Source organism: Bombus pyrosoma, linkage group LG17 (assembly GCF_014825855.1).
Source record: "Bombus pyrosoma isolate SC7728 linkage group LG17, ASM1482585v1, whole genome shotgun sequence".
In the NCBI taxonomy this organism is placed as follows: Eukaryota; Metazoa; Arthropoda; class Insecta; order Hymenoptera; family Apidae; genus Bombus; species Bombus pyrosoma.
Window position 1 is genome coordinate 4,247,482 of NC_057786.1, and position 21,457 is coordinate 4,268,938.

The 21,457-nt window shown below is 35.0% G+C and overlaps 2 protein-coding genes across 3 annotated transcripts in view; one reads left to right on the forward strand and one right to left on the reverse strand.

Moving 5' to 3' along the window:
• The window catches only part of LOC122576917 (putative fatty acyl-CoA reductase CG5065), a 55,744-nt gene that overhangs the window by 11,170 nt on the left and 23,117 nt on the right, over positions 1–21,457 (reverse strand). The window lies entirely within an intron of this gene.
• On the forward strand, positions 12,916–17,215 carry LOC122576918 (fatty acyl-CoA reductase 1-like). Of its 2 annotated transcripts, XM_043747831.1 has the most exons (9): positions 12,917–13,049; positions 13,254–13,422; positions 14,501–14,763; positions 14,868–15,184; positions 15,284–15,531; positions 15,765–15,948; positions 16,463–16,648; positions 16,744–16,998; positions 17,070–17,215. In XM_043747831.1, the coding sequence occupies exons 3-9, from the start codon at positions 14,518–14,520 to the stop codon at positions 17,146–17,148; spliced, it is 1,515 nt and encodes a 504-aa protein (XP_043603766.1). In that variant the 5' UTR covers positions 12,917–13,049; positions 13,254–13,422; positions 14,501–14,517; the 3' UTR covers positions 17,149–17,215. The 2 variants fall into 2 exon arrangements, with proteins under 2 accessions (XP_043603765.1, XP_043603766.1); XM_043747830.1 differs by lacking the exon at positions 13,254–13,422 and having other exon boundaries at positions 12,916–13,049.

Genomic DNA, 21,457 nt, shown 5'->3' on the forward strand with positions numbered 1-21,457 from the left:
AAAGTTATTATAAAGTTACTCCGTGTCCGAATATACATATATCAACGTCGGACAGTGTATTTTACTTGTATTTTTTCTGGGAGAAACTTCTACTGCGTAAGTTATTATGATTGCTTAAACGATTGTATGCTTTTTATTATGCTGATTAAGTTAAAAGTATTAAAACATTTTTTTTCACAACGTGTCTATATAAACAGTGATAATCACTTGACTTACTCTCTTCGTAGTTTTATTTTCTGCAACATACATAAATGATATATCGGAATATTCATTTTCCCAATACACAAATCCACAGTGGAAGGAAAACGAGGCAAGTTCTTGCGCATTCTATCGTGTAGCTGATAACGTGTTGATCCACGGGACTACAATTTTCATTAAATGACCAATATCAATTTAGCCGGGAGTTTTTAAGTGACATTTAATTTTCTTCTTATTTTAACGTATAAAGCACTGTAATTGTACCTTACTGTTATGAAATCACATAGTTGTAAGGGTACATTAAATTTTAATATAAATTGATACAAGAGTACATTAAAAAGGATTAATACATTAGAGAAGATAATTTCTTTCGCTTGTTGGACGAAAAAGGATTTCATTAGAATATTTGTTTAGTTGATAGCGGATTATATGGGTTTGGAATGTTGAACTTTTGTCCTGAAAACGACACCTATGCTGGATGTACGAGTGCAACAAATTCTCGACTTTGGTAACGTTAAACAACACGTTATCACACTGAATGTACAATTTATAACAACGGTTGACAACGATTAATCCGCAATACGTTTCCACAATTAATTACCACGATGACTTTATACATCACGATTATACGTTGAATGTTTAAATAAAGTTGGTTTCTTGCTCTTCGATTGTGTCCGAATTACTGTCACGCGGAGCAACTTGCTGCCTTACTTATCACCATCCTAATCGATATTATACAAATCGATTCTAGATCGATATCAAGAATAACTGAACTGGCCGTCCAGTGAACTGATACTAGTTACGAGGTTGAAGGTATTCTTGGGTAGGGGGAAAATATAGCATGAGCGGTATAGGTTTTAGAACGTGTACAGAATGAATACAGGAACAGCGTTTGAGCTACAGGAGTATGTTTATATATATATGTCGGGTTAGCGTTAGGATTAGAGCTGGGGTTAAGGGCGTGAAAGAAACCTTCGTTGTGATTAGACATTGTCGTTATGCAATAAAGAAGATATTGACTAGAGCAAATATGATTGTTACAGATATCGACAAGTAACCGTGGTAATTAGATACTCGAGACGCTAATGACAATGATCCTAGGTTCGATAACGAATTCGCGGTCAACGGGATAGTGGAGGTATGCTCTCACAAAATCTAAGTCCGACTCTTGGTTAACACATCGCGAAGACGTTATTCCCTTTCGTTAATAAAGTCGCAAGCAGGAATGAATTTTCGTCACGATGATGCCACCGAGGAAAACTATGACGGGGTGTGCCCAAGGGCACGAGATCATCGGATTCGTGGAGAAAGCCTCCGTTCGGAAAGTGAGGGAAATTGACGTTGCTGTTAATTGGTCAATTTCCATGTCGGTGGTTAGAGAAGGACGCTAGCCGCCCTNTGAGGAAAAGTTGCTAGTGGGAAGCGTCGTTCGTGAGGGAGTAGGTTTCCCCTATCCTCCCGTAGTTGGGACAAAGACTGTTTGTCCATTTGAAGGACTTTAGTTAACTAAATCTTAAGATTTATAACGGGTCCTCAGGCTAGCTGAATATGCACTGCAGAGACGCATCGACATCTGGAAACCATCTTACCCGGAGGACAGGGTCTGCGTGTGGCGAGCCACGGGACAGAGACCCTTGAAATGTCTATTGTCAAGTATCGCTGCAACTATTTCTTTTAAGGAGAGCTATACTGTTACTCTATACCTTTGTTAAACAAACGTTCATCCCTTGACCGCGGCTACGTTGGCGACTGGTTGTCGCCTCGAGCCCAAGCTCACTGTCACGAATCTCAAATAAGTACAATCGGGTTGAATGGCAATTGTTTAATTACGGCTATGGTAGAATCTAGATTACAACATTACGGGACCTTCCCAAAGTTCCAAAGGAGGGCTCCGGTGTTCTTTCATCTCCGACATATATATTTACTTATTTAAGTTGTACTTTATCATTTTGCAGCTGAATTATTACTAAATAACATGTGGATGCCTACCTCCAGTGGGATACCATCTTTGAGTTTGTCTATTTTATTTCTTTAGTGAGGTCTGTGGGGTGTTTTCTCTTTAGTCTTTCTTTTATGAGGGTTATGCTCGTTTCAGCAGCTAGCTGGTTTGGATGTGTTGCCATTCTGTCCTTGTATTTTTTATGCACATATGCCGATTTCTTCTTTGACCGATGATATTTTCAGGTGATTGTATATATCCTCGTTTCTGGCATACCATGGGTCGTTGACTACTGTTCTGAGTATTTTCGATAGTAGCGACTCTATTTATGTGGCTTATTGCTATTGTCCCCCATAGTGGCATTGGCATAGTTTTGTCATTGTTACGTTCCGTTATACGGTACGGGCTGAATTCCGTCCCTCGGTCGGGACGGCCACTAGCTGTGCAAACAATTAGTCGGACCGCAATAATCTAAAGAACTATAATAAAACAAAGCATTTCGATTTTACCGTTAGGACCTCAATCGTTATAAAATATCTTCAAGTCGTGGCGTTCCTTATAGTTATTGCTCCCTCAGGTAAAAAGGGGGAAATGTGGGTTTTCCTATTTTCCCGGGATTTCCACCCGCAAGCGACCAGTGGTGGGGCGACCACCACACAGCAAGAATTTTCCTCTGCGACAGCATCGTCACCGAACTTCACTGGTTTACCATTGTCAGATCAGTCAACATCTCGGCACTGGATTCACATCTTTAACTCAGTCAACATCTCTGCATTGGTTTATCAGCCTTAGATCAGTCATCTAGTTAACTTATATTTATACACACCGAGCGTAACCATCTTGTCTATAAGATGCTGGAATCAATGATAGAAAATAATTTGCCTTCAATTGTCTAATAGACCTTTGACAATACCAAGTTTCACAGTTTTGTGAGACCCGACGACTTGTTCGTTGTTTTCGTCTATTTCCATCGTCTGACAAATGTACACTTCGTCGAAACATTTCCTCTCAGAAATTAAACGTTGTATTCAACCTAAACAACAATTCCACCTAAATTGCCCATTTTCTAAGCGTAGATAAAGCTGGACATGAATACCAATTTCTCCTCAAAAACTGATAGGCTTCTGGACTTACGGTGCTTGGTGGTATGGCAGTACACATTTTATACACTCCACTTGATTCCGTTTTTTATCACTCATTAGAATATCTGTTTGTTTTTGAGCGAATGTGTTTTTAAAAACATTACGTACATTTTCTTTGATTAAATGTTTCGCAACTCGAGATGTTTCTCTTTCTAATCGATTTAATTCTATTTCAGCGTTTTGCTTTCTTTTCTTCTATTACTCATTTTTCTTTTACTTGACATTTGAAAATCATACGAATTATGGACAAAACTTTATTATTTCTGCTTATTCATATCTTATAACAGTATGGAAAAGATGCGAAAATGCCAAATTTTATAGGAATTCTTGTAAATTCTTTAGAATAGATATTTTTATATATCTAAATCTATTTTAAATATTTATTTAATATACTTTGCTATACATCACATAAAATTTTTGAGTGGGTGATTTAACGTGTTGATTTAAATAATGACGAGACAAGTTGATATTTGATATCGTCAAATGTATTGAAAATTATTCCAAGCACAGAGTTAATCGTCGCTCGCTCAATGACACTCGATATACGTATGTTAGGTAACGCTTACGTTCGCTCGATACTAACTGTCCTAGAGAGCATGTTCGTTTATTTATACTGGTCGGGGAAGTACCAGAAACTTTAAAATCGACTCCAGTTGACGATTGCACGTAGCTGCTATATTATTTTGTCCGGAATTTGTTTATCATTACGTTTCGTACGTCAAGACGGTGTCAATGCCCCGAGGCAAAACAACATGAGTCACTCTCGATTCACCTCGTCCTAAGACTCATGTGCAGCTGCAAACTAATTAGAATAGACCTTTGTAATCCTCGGGCAGATAATCGTCAGAAGATGTATCTACACAGAATACTATTAAACTTCTACGACATATAATAAATTGCGTATATGTGCAAGTTAATGATATACATATGCATATTAACTTTTTTCATTACCAACGTTTAGATGTTAATGAAGAAGACGAAAACATAAATAATTTATTCTATACTTGAAAATTTAGATTAAAACGTTATACAAAATATAGGTCATAAGCTTTATATATTGAAACTTATATATTGAACGATCTAATTGATATCGATTACGTGTAGTTATGATCACGGTCATGTAAACAGTTCTTGACACGCAAATACCGAAAGCATAGAAGAAATCTTCCGCAAGTTGAGTTGTGATAAAAGAATATGGAAGACAAGACATTGGTATTTTATTCGTCTCCGTCTGCCTCGTAAGAACGAGGGCGAAACAGACAATGGCCGTGTCATGTAAAATTCGTGATAAAAAAATAACTAAAAAGTTAATAGCTTAACTTGACTGTCCTTTTATACTTTTATATGCTTTTATTCACAAAAATGATTAAGTATAATATTACAATGAAGTAGCAAAGTTACAAAGTATTAAAATAGTTGTTCAAATCGCGGTCAGGACTGTACCCAAGACTAGTCCCGTGATCCCGTAGGTCTCATAGGAGAGGATCCTGAGTGTCCTACGTAATGGGGAAAATTTGGTGCTGGGCCATGTGCAAAGGTAAGGTCAATTTTTAACGGTTCATTGCCAGGTAGTGTGGAATGACGTGGGTTTGGGTATAGTCGCTGTCACATACCTCCCTCCTTAGATTGTTTTTGGTCCTCCAAAATTAATATTTTTTCAAGATTGATTTATGGAATCGAACGCTATTTGGTTCAAAGTGTACTTTTCTTCTTTGTTCTTCGTCTTGATCCTCTATGGCCAGGTGGCTTGAAGTTGAAATTTCGGTAAAAATATTGACTGGGGATGTCGGTCCTTTAATGGCGTTCGGAATTTTGAGTGGCCTCTTCTTTATCTGCTGCTTGAGTCTCCGTATTCTTGAAATTAGAATCTTCTTTTCCTTCTTTCAATTGTTCTATGCTATCCAATAGCGTTACCTGCTGCATTGGAACTTTATTTTGTATAGTTTCACGTTTTTCAGATGGTTCTTCCAAAGGTAGTTCAGGATTTCCAGTTGGAACAATGGTGCTAATACTGAGACCACGATTACTTTCGGATGGATTTCGTCTTGAAAGATTTCCTTCTGGGTCCTCTGCTGTTCTCAGATGCTATTTCGTTAGCAGAAGATTCTGTAACTTCAGTAGATTCACTCTGAATATCGTTTCTTCTTCAGAAATTTGGCTTATTTTCTCTTGCATGCTGCTACATGCTCCTGTTATTTTATCAACTTCTTTCAACATAGGTGCTTGTTCTTTTTTTCAGCAACATATCATTGACCGTATCTTTGGATTTTACTCTTTTAATTGTATGTTCTTCATCTAAATTTATTACATAGTCTTCAGCTTTCATTCTTGCTTGTTTTGTTACTAACCCTAACATATGAGCTACACGTCCTTGTGCTGACTAGGTTTCTAATTTTGTCTGGCGTTTGATATTACTTTTAGGTGATGATAATTATCCTCAAGCAAGGATTTAAACACTGATCCATCATTTACTTTTTCCACTTCATAAATTATTTCCAATAATAGGAGTTGAAATCTTTGGTTCACTGATACTGGTTTCATTGGCTTCTTCATATCCTTTAACATTATCTTTAGGAATTTCGATATTGTCATTATCACAATCATTTGAAGCAATTTTAGTTACTTCCTCATCCTCAGCTGTAGCTTCATAGCATTTCATCAAAGGAGAAATATCGTCCACTTTATTAATTTTAATAAAACATTATTTTTCAGTACATTTTTTTTTTAATAATTCTGATGTTTCTTGGGAACTTTTTACTATATCTTCTGTATCATCTTGAGTTTGATTTTTTTCTTCTATAGACTTAAGATCTTGATTTAAATTTTGTGTTTCTCTATATGGTTTGTTATTGTTAACTACTTCAACATTATTTTCAGTAAATTTTTTAGTTTTTTATTCCTTTTTTTTCTATAAATTAAATTACATTTGTCATTTGATATACTTTTTGAAGTAATTTCTGTCTGTACATTTTCTTCTTGTTTCTTTTCCCCTGCTTCTTTTTCTTCTTCTTCTAATGAATTCTTTTTATTCCGTAAAATAGTTTTTATATCTTCAATTCTGTTAAGTTCAATTCTTATTTTTAATAATTTACTTTTATCTAATTTAGATAATGCTTGTGAATCTTTTACTACATCTTCCATATCATTTTGAGTGTGGCTTCTACCTTCAGTAAATTTAATATTTTGAACAGTATCATTAATTTCAATAGCTCTTTCGGTATCAAGTAAATCGCACTTATTTGATATACTTTTTGAATTAACTTCCGTCTCTGCAGTTTCCTCTTTTGTACTTTCTTCGACTTTTCTTTGTTCTTCTAATCCACTCTTTTTATTTTGTAAGATCTTTCTTGTATCTTCATTTTTTTTAACTTCAACTTTGTCCGATCTCCTAGGTCTGCCTCTATGTTTCGCTTCTCCCTTTGCGATATTAGCAGCTTTGTTTTCTTCTGGTTGCTTTTTATCATCGCAACTCTTCGATCGCCGACTACATGATAAGGGACTGTCAAATACCATATTTACACGTAAACGAGATACTTCATTCCAAGTACGTTGGCTTAAATTCGCTTCATCAATTGCTATTACACTCGTTACTGCATTATCATTTTTTACTGATTTACACCTATCGCTATCACTAGCTGTGTCCGTTAAAAGAACTTTCCTTCGTTGACGCGCATTAGTTGTTTCGCTTTCACTATCTGAAATTGATTTTCGTTTAACACCACTTTTTCCTTCTTTGGTCAATTTATTTTCTACATTTTCCGATGCTTTTTGTTTATTAATTATTTCAGACTTGCCTCGGATTAATTTCGTCTTTAAAGTGCTTCGCAAAATTTTATTTGTGTTTGACTGTCCTGGTTGATTGTAGTCGTGATATTCGTCATCATTATAGCTTTCAGGGTCAAATATCCTTTCGGGTGCGCTCGCTACTGGTACACGAACCCTATTTCTCGATTTCGCGGTTTCTTTTGTGGTGTTAGTCAGAGATTTAAAATTTTTAGTCACAACTGTTCCCTGACTTCCAATGCCTAGCTTCACTTCGGCAACTAATTGTCTTACTAGTTCGATTTTTTTAGCGAGGCGTTGATTCTCTTCACTTGCTTGTTTGGTGAGTGTTTGGATTTGATGTTGAATTTCGGCAGTAATCCTCATGTTAAGTTCATTCTGTTTCTGTATCGCGTCTAGTACTTGTTTTAAACTAATTTTGCTTTACTTTTTGATGCTTTACACATTTTTTTTTTTTTCTTTTTTTTGAAAATTGCTATTTCGTCTGATTCTTGGCTATCAAAGCTATGATGTCTAGTTCTACATCGAACAAAAGAATCAAGCTTTACCTTGATATCCGTAGAAGTGGAACTTCCGTAGTATGTCCGTTATCAAGTTGTAGGCTTCAGATTCGTGTATCGCAAGTTTGTTGTTGAGGATGACCCGTAGCGCAGGTTAAATCCTTTTTCACGTAGGTAAGATGCCTTGTTTCCCCAACGCACTTCTCACAATCCTGGCAGGATCGCCAAAATGCCACGTAAAATTCGTGATAAAATGGAAGAGCTGAGCAATAGCTTAACTTGACTGTCCTTTTATACTTCTATATGCTGTTATTCACAAAAATGATGACGTACAATATTACAATGAAGTAACGAAGTTACAAGGTATTAAAATAGTTCAAATCGCGGCCAAGACTGTACCAAGACTAGTCTCGTGGTCGAATCCTTGCAGTATTTATGTGTTGAGTTTGTTGGAGTTGAGGGGTAAGGAGAGGATCCTGAGTGCCCTACGTAAGAGGGAAAATTTGGTGATGGGCCATGTACAAAGGTAAGGTCAAAGTCTAACGGTTCATTGCCAGGTAGAGTGGAATGACGTGGGTTTGGGTATAGTCGCTGTCTCAGCCGCATGACAGCAAAACATTACGCACATTCTGCCAATGACTATTTCTCTCAACCTATTAGGGCTAAAAGCAGTTCACAAACCTCTGTTAAACAGTTTCTTGTTTAAAGATGTTTATAGACAGCCGAGTAAAATTCCTTGAAATGAATTTTCCGTATTTAGGGCAGCGGACATGTAATTCTTTTGAACATAAAATATAATATTTTGGATGTTTCAGTATCATGTAATTCTATATAATATGACTGTTTACATGTTTCGAATCCAGGTGCCTTAGATATGTTAAATAGCTATGGAAATAAATATTATAAGATAAATATAGCTTCTGATAGTACTAGAATTCATCGGTATGAATAAAAGCCATAGTATACTTGTGTAGCTAATTAGTCCTTTGTTTTAGCGGAATTGCTCAGATTTATATGGTTGACAAGTAATTTTGGGCACACTCGTATTTTTTCCTTACATAATTTCATATCTGTGTTATATCGCAGAACGAGATATTTCCTTGTTCTCTACATTCACTTTTTTCCCCTATCTGTCCAAGCCTGATTATGTCATTGTGTCCAAAGTACAAAAGAAGTATAAGAAGATGTTCACATTGTCGAAACAATGTGAACATCGACAATGATTAATATTAAACTTGACGTATTTCGCTATATTTTAATTTTCTTGATGAAGTGTGAAATAAACTGCGCATGTTTTAATTGTTTAATAGGTTATCCTAATGTTACTATTTAATTTTATGGTAATGTTATTATTTAACAGGTTTTATACATACATTATACATGAATGATTTATACACTTGGAAAACACACGATATAATTATCTCCATAGCAAAAGAAATATGTCATAAAACCATGTTGTTGGTCGTTTATTTTTAGCAGCGGAAAACGTTTTTCCTCTAGTGTATTGATTCAATTTTTTGCACATTTCTACACAAAACATCATTTATAATTTCCCGCTTAGAATCGCGATCAGAAAATCATTTCCACTTTGTGCTGACTTGTACAGGAAACTTTGACATCATTTTCCAAGAGAATGGACGAGTTGTGATTGATAGTTGTTTCCGGTCCCTGTGCTCAGGAGAATACGACGCGAGCAGAAAAATTTGACCTTTTGATCTTGAATTTCAAGGCCAAAGTCGATTTTTCGGCAACCCTTTTGTATTAATTTCGACCAAATGGAGACGTAAAGCATACTGCGTGATGTGTTTTAAGAGAAATTATTGATTCAACATTAAATGTGCTTACTGATAGAAATCTCTAACGACATATTAAAAATCGAGTAGAAACGATTAATATTTCCCCTAATCACTTGCATTCATACATAATTCATCAATAAAAGCATATATTAAGGATATTTATACCAAGTTCGCATACGTGCCGCGACTGTCCAGGCTATTCACAGAATAACCGTAACGAAAATAGTAATCGTATTGTATTACGTTAATCTCCGTTTTCTTACAAACAAAGTACACAATTAGCGCGATACATCAACACATTGTATATACTACACACACTACGCACCAAAGTCACTCGCGTTGGAACTAAATAAGAAAGATTTAAAAAATAACGAAGAATAGAAAAATAAAAAAAAGTTGCAGTGTCCAAAGAATAAAAACTGAAAGGCCCCAAAAATCTACAACAGGTTAACTTAAACCTATATTAAATCTACAATCAACTCCAACTTTATATTTATTCAATGCCCCTTACGTATCTCTTTGGTTTGGTTATTCCGTGCTTCTAGAACTCCCTTACGATGTTATAAAACTTTAAAAATTGCTGCAACATGTTACATAACAAAAAATTAATATTTTTTTAATTATATAATTTTTCATTTGGCTATACGTTGATTTTTATCATTACATATTACTTCATAAAACAATACCTTCATTAATCCTTCGTATAGGCTTAAACGATCTCTCCCGTAGTTTCCTTTGGTTCTTTTATTTCTTATTTCATGTGTATGTATGCGAATATTGTAATACGCAGTAATCGGTATCTTGTGTGGAAAATGTGTGCGGTTCATGCAAAAAAGTAGTCGACTATATAGTTCGACTATATTCAAGTATTCTTGAGATGCTGCTAAATCGTATGTGATCTTTCTGCGGATACCCACGGACGGGACGATCGCGGCGCGTGTATCAAATTTGTCTAAACATTGTTATTATTTATTATTTACTAACAGTACTATTATGAAATTTTATTTATTTATATTATATTATTTATTATTTTTATATTATTAATTATATATTATTTATTTTATTATTTTATTTATATTATTAAATACCATTATTCATTAATTACTTATGGAGACAAAGAATTAAAGTAAACAGTAATGCTCTCTATTCTACAATTCCATGAGGCGGTTTTCGATATGCTGTTATGGATTTTAATGAAGAGGCAAGTATAATGTTTAATCTACGATTTTTTTTACAACACATCGCGCAAGATTTTTTATGACTTCGAATATCATAATCTTGTTCTCTACGCCTTGTGAAGGTAAGCTAGCACCCATGTATCGTTCGATTTGAGTACCCTGTGCACCCTGCTGCTTAGACTGACCTATTGTCTCTTATGTAAGGAGGTTAGCCCGCGCACAGGAATGTTTCGACGAATCTTTAATTGCCAACAACTCAAGGGTAAAGTCGGAAACGTAATATTTTTATTCCTGATCTTCATTTTATTCTCACTTCAAGAATCACCAATTAAATTTTTTCACATCTGTAGTCGAACACCTTGCGTATACAGGGTGGTTTGTAACTGGTGGTACAAGCGGAAAGGGGGTGATTCTATGCGAAAGAAGTCGAAAATATAGAATAAAAATTTTTCGTTTGAGGCTTTGTTTTCGAGAAAATCGACTTTGAATTTTCAACTTTTGAACTTTTTTTCAAAAGAACCATATTCGCCGAGGGTTCGTTCTGCTCTTTGAATAACACGTCTGTCGGGATGTCGACGATTTGGATACCGATGTCTGTAATGATTAGCTGCGGCTGGTGCGTTACCACCACACGCACCTAATGAAAGTATCATGTCCGTATATTCCCGATTGCTGTATGTAGACATGATGGTAGACTAATAGGTACTGATCGTGGATAGCGATAAAAGCCGGATAGTAAGTTAATAGGTAGGAAAACACTTCGGTCACATTGGAAATGTTTATCAACATAACGTCAATCGAGACAACGATCTACAGTGATATGAGACGTGATAAAGTGCATGCGTACTGAGCGAAAATTCAAAGTCGATTTTCTCGAAAACAAAGCCTCAAATGAAAAACTTTTTTCTATATTTTCGACTTCTTCTTTCGCATAGAATCACCCCCTTTCCGCTTGTACCACTAGTTACAAACCACCCTGTATAATGGTATGATCTGTAGTCAAATCAACAAAAATATGAATATATAAAAATCAAATGCTTGTTAGTTTGAATAAACACTCTTGAGAAATAGCATTGACTGCTACTGCTATTGAACTCAATTAGTAAGGTGCTTTTAGCGTTGATCGTTGGCGATGGTAATGTTGGCGTAACAGATAGTTATGAATATACATGACCGACGTAATCTCTTCAAACAATTGCTTATTTACGGTAGTATTTTTTCCCTATATGTTAAAATTTTTATTAACAAATTTTTGTCTATTTTTAATTGTTTTCATGGTAGACTTTTAAGGATTGAACTTTAGAAGGTGGAGGAATTCATTTCATAAACTTGAGTTAGCGTGGCTAAAAGAGAATACTTGTTTAATATTTCGCGCTGTTCTTCAAACCTACAAAGTTTTAACAAAATCGTAATCTGACTGCTTTCTGCCTTTCTGCCTTTTCTTGTTAGTGAAGTTTCCTTCTGATTTTATTGTGGCCTCAAACTCTCGTGGCGTTGAATCAAATCAAATGGCGTTATCAAATTGATGAGTATTCTACTTGAAATATTTTTCCATCTTTTTAAGGAAGCCTTCTTTAAATGATTTCTTGATGAAATATGATGACTTGAAATTTTTTGTTTCAAGTGGTCCCACATATTTTCAATAATGTTTATATTGCGGAGCTGTTTATAAGCGTTTCCAAATACGATAAAAAATTAACGCTCTTGGATTAGCATTATTGTATTGCATAGCATTGTATATCGTGTATCATTGGGCTTTGGATAGTTACCTTGCATCAGGATGAAATTTTCTTTAAGCCCATGTTTTTAGTCTTTGATGCAGATTATTTTTTTTTATATTTATGTACGTTTCATTCTATGAAGCGCAAACTTGACAAATATATATTATACATATATTTTTACCATTAGCCAGATATGTATTAACATTTTCATAATAGGAATAGATATCGAATATTTTTTTTTAAATTATTTTGTGGGTTTGTAAGAATATGTTTATATTTTTCATTTGCAAAAAATTTTGTAATAAACGATGTTATACTATAATTTCGTTAATGTTATGTACTATATGAATAGTTTTTACACTGGCTCTGTGTTATTCTTTTCTCAACTCCACCAGTACAAATCATCTGTAATTATCAGAAATGGAATTTGTAATGCAAATATTTTTCCCTTCATCCTGACCAATAAGAAGTTGTATGTAATGCAAATGTCATTAAAATGCAAGTTGTGGAAGCAGTCAGGGATAAAAAGTCAATTCCTATTGATCTTTTACGATCAAAAACCACTCAAGGCTACTTCTTGTTTGATTTTTGAGATAGATATATTAATTAAATGATTCATGCATCGCATTATCCAGTTGCAGTAGTAGGGCGATGTTATTACAAGTATGAGTATTTAGAGGAGCGACACAGAATATCGTTACAGTACTGTGACGGACGTATCGGTATCTACTATCGTGTAGTCGCATTTTTGTTCGATCCTTGGTAAACAATACACGGTGAATACAGTATCAGGTAACAGGCGATTCCTTGGTATTCTGTATTTAATTGTGTCTTTCACTAATTGTCATTCATTATTACCAGTATCATATATATCAAAAACTATCATCGGTTCATTAATTACGACAAAAGTTTAAATGAAGTTTTTGAGTTCTCAAATATTTATTTATTTACAACCAGTCAATAGATGTAATCGGAACACTCGCCTTTATGTTACAGTTGCACGATACACCGGTTATTTTTTGGCAAAAATTGAGTTTAGGATCGGTTTTTCATAAATTATTGTTAGGACCGTCTTCGACATTTCGGGTCTATGAAAGAAGAAAATACGCTTCGCGGTGACTACAATAACCGTGCGAGATATTTTAGTCATTTTACATCTTCAATGGTAAGATCTCTCGTTTTTAGAAAACCATGAAATGGTAATGGAAAGATGATATATTTCCGCAATTATATTACAAGGTTGAAGTAAAATATCCTACATCGTGATAAAATACTTAAATACCTTTTTTAGAAATATATTTGTTAATTATTTAGATGCTGTGCCAAAATGTCTCTTTGAATAAAAGCATAAATATCCTTTCATAGAAATTCAAGAGCTAAAATCACTTTATGTTGAATGTTTTTACAAAATTGTTTTTACAAAATTGTTGTTAGTTAATTATAATAATTTTCTACACTTGTATACTATATACATGTGTGTGTACAATGTTTAACGTATTAAATCTTTATAACACAGCTTGTGCAATAAAAGGCTTGTTATTGTAAAGATCAAACAGAAAACGAATTACAAAACTAACGGACCTAAAACTTAATGCACTATAATATACATAAAAAGGATAATATAATATTACTGCACATTCCTGGAGCTAAAGTAAGATGAAAATGGAGCACAAAAAGAGTGCGCCTTGTTTCTTACGCGAACGATCGATGGGCAGCAGCTTATCTCGTGCAAGTCATAAAGAAGAAGACTATAACGTTCGGAGACGTAAACCATTTTGCGCGACGTTTTCTAGGAAAAATCATTGATTATAGATTAAACGTGTTAACGCATTGAAACCTGTAACGGCATATCAGAAGTATGAGTCATTTTATGTCTATAAATAATGAATAAATAAGAGCACATATAAACAATGTTTATACATATTTTACATATGCACCGCAATCATCTCGTTCACTGATAACACAAGAAAATCACATACGCATTAAATATTCTTGAAGTGCTACTAAATGTGGTCGAATACTGTCTCGCATGCACCACACACATTTTTCACACAAATTACCAATCACTGCATACTACAGTATTTACACATATACAAATAAAAGAAAAAAAATAGAGAAGCCAAAGGAAATTACAAAAAGATTGTTTAAGCTTAAGATATTAATCGTAATAAATTTTGTACATTAGTTTAAAAATTTTTCCACTTACTGTTTGGTAATTCAGTGGCAATTATTTTGGCTGACAGTGTGAAGATCCTAAAACATGGATACAATCAATAAAGAAAGGAATGAAAATACAATCAATAAAGGGTTCAATAAGCCGAAGACTCTCGAGGAATTCTACGCCGGTAGTGGGATTCTTGTGACTGGAGCAACCGGTTTCGTTGGAAAAGGTCTGCTAGAAAAACTGATGCGCGTGTGTCCGCGGATTGCTGCCATTTACATTCTAATTCGTCCAAAAACTAACGAAACGATAGAACAACGATTTAAGAAGATCATAGATGATCCCGTTCGTAAATGTTATTCACGTTTCTTTCAATAATTAAGTCTGTCAGGGGCTAAATTGATTAAATTTCTTTTCTTGAATTGAGTTGGTATTTTTTTTGTCTTCAGATTTACGATGGCATCAAAGCAAAAGACCACTCAGTTTTTAGCAAAGCTTACCCCGTGAAAGGTGACGTGAGTCTGCCAGATTTAGGTCTTTCGCGAGAAGATAGAAATCTCTTGTTAGAGAAAGTAAACATAGTGTTTCACGCCGCGGCCACTGTGAGATTCAACGAGCCGTTGCACGTGGCTGTTAATGTGAATACGAAGGGTACTGCTCGCGTCATCGAACTTTGGAATGAACTGCGGCATCCGATTAGCTTCGTCCACGTCAGCACAGCTTTCAGTAATGCGAATCTATACGAGATTGAGGAAAAAGTTTATACGTAAGAATAAGTTATACGCAAACGTTGTTCTATGGCTTATGAATGCTATATTTGTAATTATAGCGTGAAGAATATGTTCACTTCTTATTGACTTTGCAGTACGAGCTTGAAACCTTCAGAGGTGATCGATATGTGTGACAAATTAGACAAAACGTCCATCAACGAAACAGAGAAAATGATTTTAAAAACTTATCCAAATACATACACATTCAGTAAGAATTTGGCAGAGCAGATAGTAGCAAGCAAGTGCAAAGATCTGCCAGTTGGGATAGTGCGGCCAAGCATAATTGGCGCCTCTTTGGAAGGACCATGTCCTGGTTGGCTAGAGAATATTTCTGCAATAACAGGTGTTTTCATAAATCTTTTACAATAATAAATGTTCAATACTCCTCAAATTTCAGAAAAGTGGAGTTAATCTTTGGGTTTGTGGGAAGCTAAATGAGGGATTTAAACTAGATCATCATTATAGTTCAATTTTATTGTTGCTCACAATTACGAGAGTTCTTTCCAATCTATTTAGCGCTACATATCTGATAATAGAAAATCACAAATAATTTCTAAACCAATTCAATGTTGCCAGGTGTCATTCTGCTAGTCAGTAAAGGATGTGTAACAGCAATACTGGCTAGGAGAGATGCCAGATTGGATCTAGTGCCTATCGATTTCGTAGTGGACACGATAATATGTATTGCATGGCATGTCACGCTACATCGTGGTCAAGAAGTTAAAGTTTACAACTGCACGACTAACGCTAAACCTTTTAAGTAAAGTTTATTACTAATCTCTTTCAACTCATGTAATTCGATTGTTACAGTTGTTGAGAATTTTGGATCTTAATTGCTGAAATAATGGTATAGGAACACTAAATTTACACTTGGAATTTATATTAGAATAGTTATATATTTATTTGATGAACGATTTCAAAGATATTCATCGATACACACTTGCACGCGTCTCAACACTTTCTTTGTCTCACCTTCTTCCATACCAGACTGTTAACCGACTGAACAGTTTACATTCCTTTGTTTTCATGACGTCGCGCACACACATACTTCCACACACTGATATTCACATACACGTATCACTACTACGCAGCTAATCTAGTTCAGCATATACAATTATACATATCTCAATAATAGTATTCCAAAAAATTCAGTTTATTTAAATAATGTGACATTACTCATTTCATAATATTATCCGAGATACTCGGATGATACTAAACTTTGCTTTAAGTACAATTGCAATAATTGTAATAATGTAAATATTCCAATTGACAAGGTGGGGTCAGTTGCAATATGCCGTGTTGAAGTGTAGCAGAGAAATGCCACTGAACGATATGCTATGGTACCCGAGTTGTCCAATGATAGCTAATAGATATATTTACAAATTTCTAAGCGTAATTCCGTATGTTCTGCCTGCGTTGCTCATTGATATCTTTTTAACACTCCGACGTAATAAACCAAAGTGAGTATTCTCGCGATCCTCGAACAACGAGGACGATCTTTCTGGGATAATCTCTCTGTCTTCGTCTATGATAATAGTTGAAAATGATATTTCAGAATGATGAAACTTCTCAAAAATAGCAATAAGCTGTTCGCATCGGTAACATATTTCACCACGCACGAATGGACGTTCCAAAGAGATAACTGTTCCGATTTGGTGAGAAAGGTGAAAATGTTGAATGACAGCGATATGGTCAAACTAGATTTAGGGGATATGGATTGGGAGAAGTATGTTGCAATTTACCTGACGGGAATTAGGAAATTTATTCTAAAACAAGAGTTTAAGTCAATAGCCCGACAACGGTTATCAAGGTGCGTATAAAAATATCTCAGTATAAAAAAATAGGAATTAATATAAATACATATATTTTCGGTTATTTCAGGTTGTACTGGATACATCAGATCACCAAAATATCCGGTATAATAATTTTGTTATGGATAATATTATATTTTGTGTACTGACTATTTGAACGTTACTTTTTTCTCTTTTAACAAAAAACAATATAAATAGAATTTTATGAAGAAGGGGCTCATAATCCGGTTCATTTTGTCTTTTCACTCGTGTCATTTCTAAATAAATTCATTTATGGCATTGCTTAATAAGGACGTATGTATTTATATGCACACGGTTTATGATTTATAAATAATTCATACATGACGATTTCTTTACTTCTCGATGTTCGTAATATAATAGCATTTGCAAACGCTCATACATCATCTTTAAGTGTGTGATTAAACATCATTTCTACATAAAAATTTTACGACATGTGTTTATGTAATGCCAAACAACAAAAAAATTATATAGGGAAAAATAGTAATATTCACTACTAATAATTTGTATATTAAATCTGTTCACTGAAAATAAATGTAGTATCTTCTTTGGAATATAATGTTATTATATCCTAGTATTTGTAATTTATTTACAATGGATGGATTGTAAAAATAGAGACAGAAAAACGATGGTAGTTTAATATGAACTAATCGCAATAACATGCTACAATCTAGACAACTCTCGACACAAAGGATCTCACACGGACCACACTCTCTCGACAACGCTAACAGCACTATATCGACAACGCAACTCGCACTCTCTCTCTCTCTGACTTCTCGATTCACCGTCTTCGACTTCTCAACTCAAACTGCCCTGCTTTCGCATGTCTTTTGTCTTCCCGTAGACCCACCACACACGTGTTCTGCGACCGCTCCTCCAGGCTCGTGGCCAAAGCCACGTAGACCTTTTCTATGGAAGTATTCATTTGAAGGACCGATGACACATTTACGGGCCCATCGGCACCTCGGCTCTCGGGACATTGTTTATAGTTTAAAAACGCCTCGATTCTCGCGACATTGTATGTGGTTCATCCGCTAACTCCTAGGCCTTTTGTCCGCGATACTACATAAATATTTTTCCGTATAATGACAAAAACTTCTTTTATCTTCCACCAAACAAAACTTAAATGATAATTATACGATACCAACAATAATTTATAATTAAATATCTTTTAAAATAAGATAGTTCTAAATGCTCACTTTGGTTTCTAAATTGTTTGTTCACAAAACTTGTAGGCCTTTGCCTTATATGACACCATCTAGAAAAACTAGAGACACAGCGTGCTGTAGTCACATAAAATCACAGAATATCACAAACTACGGGAATGTTTACAATTTTTACGGCCATGCATGTCCCACGTCAGAAATCGTACGGGCGGATAAACTTCACTTAACTTTGCAGAAAATATCAGTATTTTAATTGTAAAGACTAGAATTATAGTCGAAGACTATAATTTTACCGCAAAATAAAATAAAATCGAAAACAATGTTATAAATCAATTTTATTAAATACAAATTCACTCTTTGGAGAATAATACAAGAAGAATCGATTTTTGGTGAATGGGAATGGCTTTTATAGTCTTACAATTGAAAGAATGGGCTACTCGTTCTAAGAACTTTGTGGTTTTGATGGGCCATATTTAGATGATAAAGGGGTTTTATCAGATGCTCCACATATGCCTGATGACTCCATTTATGTAGAATTTATGTAGAATCGGACAACAAAAATTATGTTATAATGTCGAAAATCCGAATTCCAGGTGATTTGTATTTTGTACAAATTTTTGAACTTTTTGAATGTGAATTTTCATGAAAATGGAGTAACATTTTACAACAAAACTTAACGATATAATTCGGTGAGATTTAATTACTTAGTAAAAAATTATATATAAAAACACACACAGTATGTACATATATTGGAATAGGAAGAATTACAAAAGTTTGTAACTACAAATTACAAAAATTTTAGAAAATTGTAAAAAGTATTGAGGTGGATTATAATACATGACGGTTTATTAAAGAGACGAGTGATCAAATTGTAATAGTCAATGTATATTAAAATCAATTTAAGTACAAGTACGGAAAGTGTATACCGGTCGTAATCGTCGCTCGCTCAATGCTACTGTTCAGCTCTACGCTATTCGACTGTATGACTCGCTATAATGACTCGCTATAATGATTGACCTAGAGAGCACGTTCGTCTATTTGTATCGACCGATGTTATTATAAAAAGTTCAAATATAACTCCGCTTGACGATTACAAATAACAGCGATAATATTTTGTCCGGAGTTCGTTTACCTTTGAACATAGCAAACCAAAACAAAACAACGTTGGTATTCCAAGGCACGATAATACGAGTCTCCCCCGATTCAAATCTTCCGTTGACTTATGTGCCGCTACAGTAGTAAGAACTAAACAAAGATTACCAAATTACACACTATTCAATGATGCAGATTGAATGATTGATGCATAAGCTGAAACTTTTAAGGAACAGACTCTCCATATTCTTTGTATCTTGTCGGCAGCGGTGGCCGTAAATAGATACGCATGCAAAAGGAAGATCTTCATTTAAAACGTTTGGGGAGTTGCTAATTTTTTAAATATTGCGCCTTTACACTTTTTGACGACATCGCGTTCCATCGGAGACAGGAGATCAAAAGTGGTCACGAGGCCAGACAATATCTCGCCAATAAATAGAAAAAAAGGCACCTGCTCTGTCGCAATACAATCTGCTATATCGTTAAATACAGCAACTTTCGATCCACTTCTTTGGCTTTGTATCGACATCGTGAGGTACAAGAAATTGAATCATATCCTATTATTGTTTTGAATTAATATCGACAAGATAGCTCGGCCTGCCAGACGTTATTCCGCAATGAACCGCTGTAGATCATGCACTAAATGACCTCTTACAGCCCGCTACGTCATTGTACCTACGTCATTAGGTACAAGGTCGTAATAGAGCTTACATTAAGCTTTGTGATTCCTCATTACTAATGAAAAGGTTTGCCTGACTTTTACCTACAGCACACTCGCGATAGACCAGTTCTTTAATGCGTATGGAACTTTGACGAGTTTAGCAATTTTCATATCATAACCAAAAATTAATCGTAATACAATGTGCACCATTATGAATACATTTATAAGACATACCAAAAAGCTAGAAACATACTTTTGCAATATTATAACGAACAAAAAGGTCTTAATAGACAGAGGTTGAAAAGCCATTACTTTTTCAGTTGTCAATAAGATATTAGCTTCATAGCGTACGTTCAATATATTTCCATATTATATCGACACCTACTCTGGCACATTCTCTCACATTCTCTCATAGAAGCACGTCTTCAACGATCTCCGACATTTTTCTGATCTCCTGGCAGCAGTTTTCGATTCGTTGCATCAACTCATTAAACCAAACAATTGGTTTTCTATACGTTATACCGTTTTATACACTTGAGGTGCTGTTTGGTGTAAGGTGCACAAGAAATACTCGACGGCGTTCAACAATATAGTTTATTTAACAACCAGCAATCAACAATCCTCGCCTTCAACTCGTTTCGTACAATCCTCGGTTACCACTGACATTCTCGCTTCTCGATTATGCTTGCTTCGCTCTTAAAACTCGGTCCTTCGCACTTCGCTGTTCAAACTCGAATGAATCTTTGAACAAATTCGTTTTTTTTGTTGCCCCTCGATATCCCCACTACGCGCGCGTTCGTTAGATGTCCGCGTCCGTTGCCGCGTACACTTTTTTCGAAATATTTGGCGGAAGGATCGTAGGGATATCGATGGCTCATTAGGCATATCGGCCTTATGCTTCGATGATGCGCTTTGTGTCGCGAAACCGTCGGGAAGTTTCGTCGTCACACACAAAACGTCTCGTAAAACCCGAAACTAATGGTTTTTGAAGCTATTAAAACCTGTTTATTTGTTTTTATAAGTACTACCAGAGAGGAATCAGAGAGGAATTGTTTCCTCTCTGATTTTATTGTAAAACTAAACCTCTTCAGAAACGATGTAACTAACTATATAAAGGCAAATTGAGTGGTAAACATTAAACAGAAAGGAAAGTCAAGAATGAAAATAAGTTTGATATATGGTCATAATAAATTCAAATAACTAAAAAATAAGAAAGAAAGAATGCATAAAAAATAGACCTTAATGATCATAGGTAAAAGGTAAACTAAAAGCCTAAGTTTATGGTGGGTTCTTAGGTTTATTGGGGGTCTGAATAGCGGTGCAGACCTTTGGCGGCCAGGCAACTAGAGACGTCGCGCCGACCGTTTCACGCGACGTATCACTAAGCTTGGCGAAGGAATTAATGTTTCACCATTAAAAGGAAGTTGGATATTTCGTGAAAAGGTTAAACAAGCATATTTATATTCCGACGTAATTAATATGTATATAGGGACAGATGTAAACGATGTGTACGAAGAACTT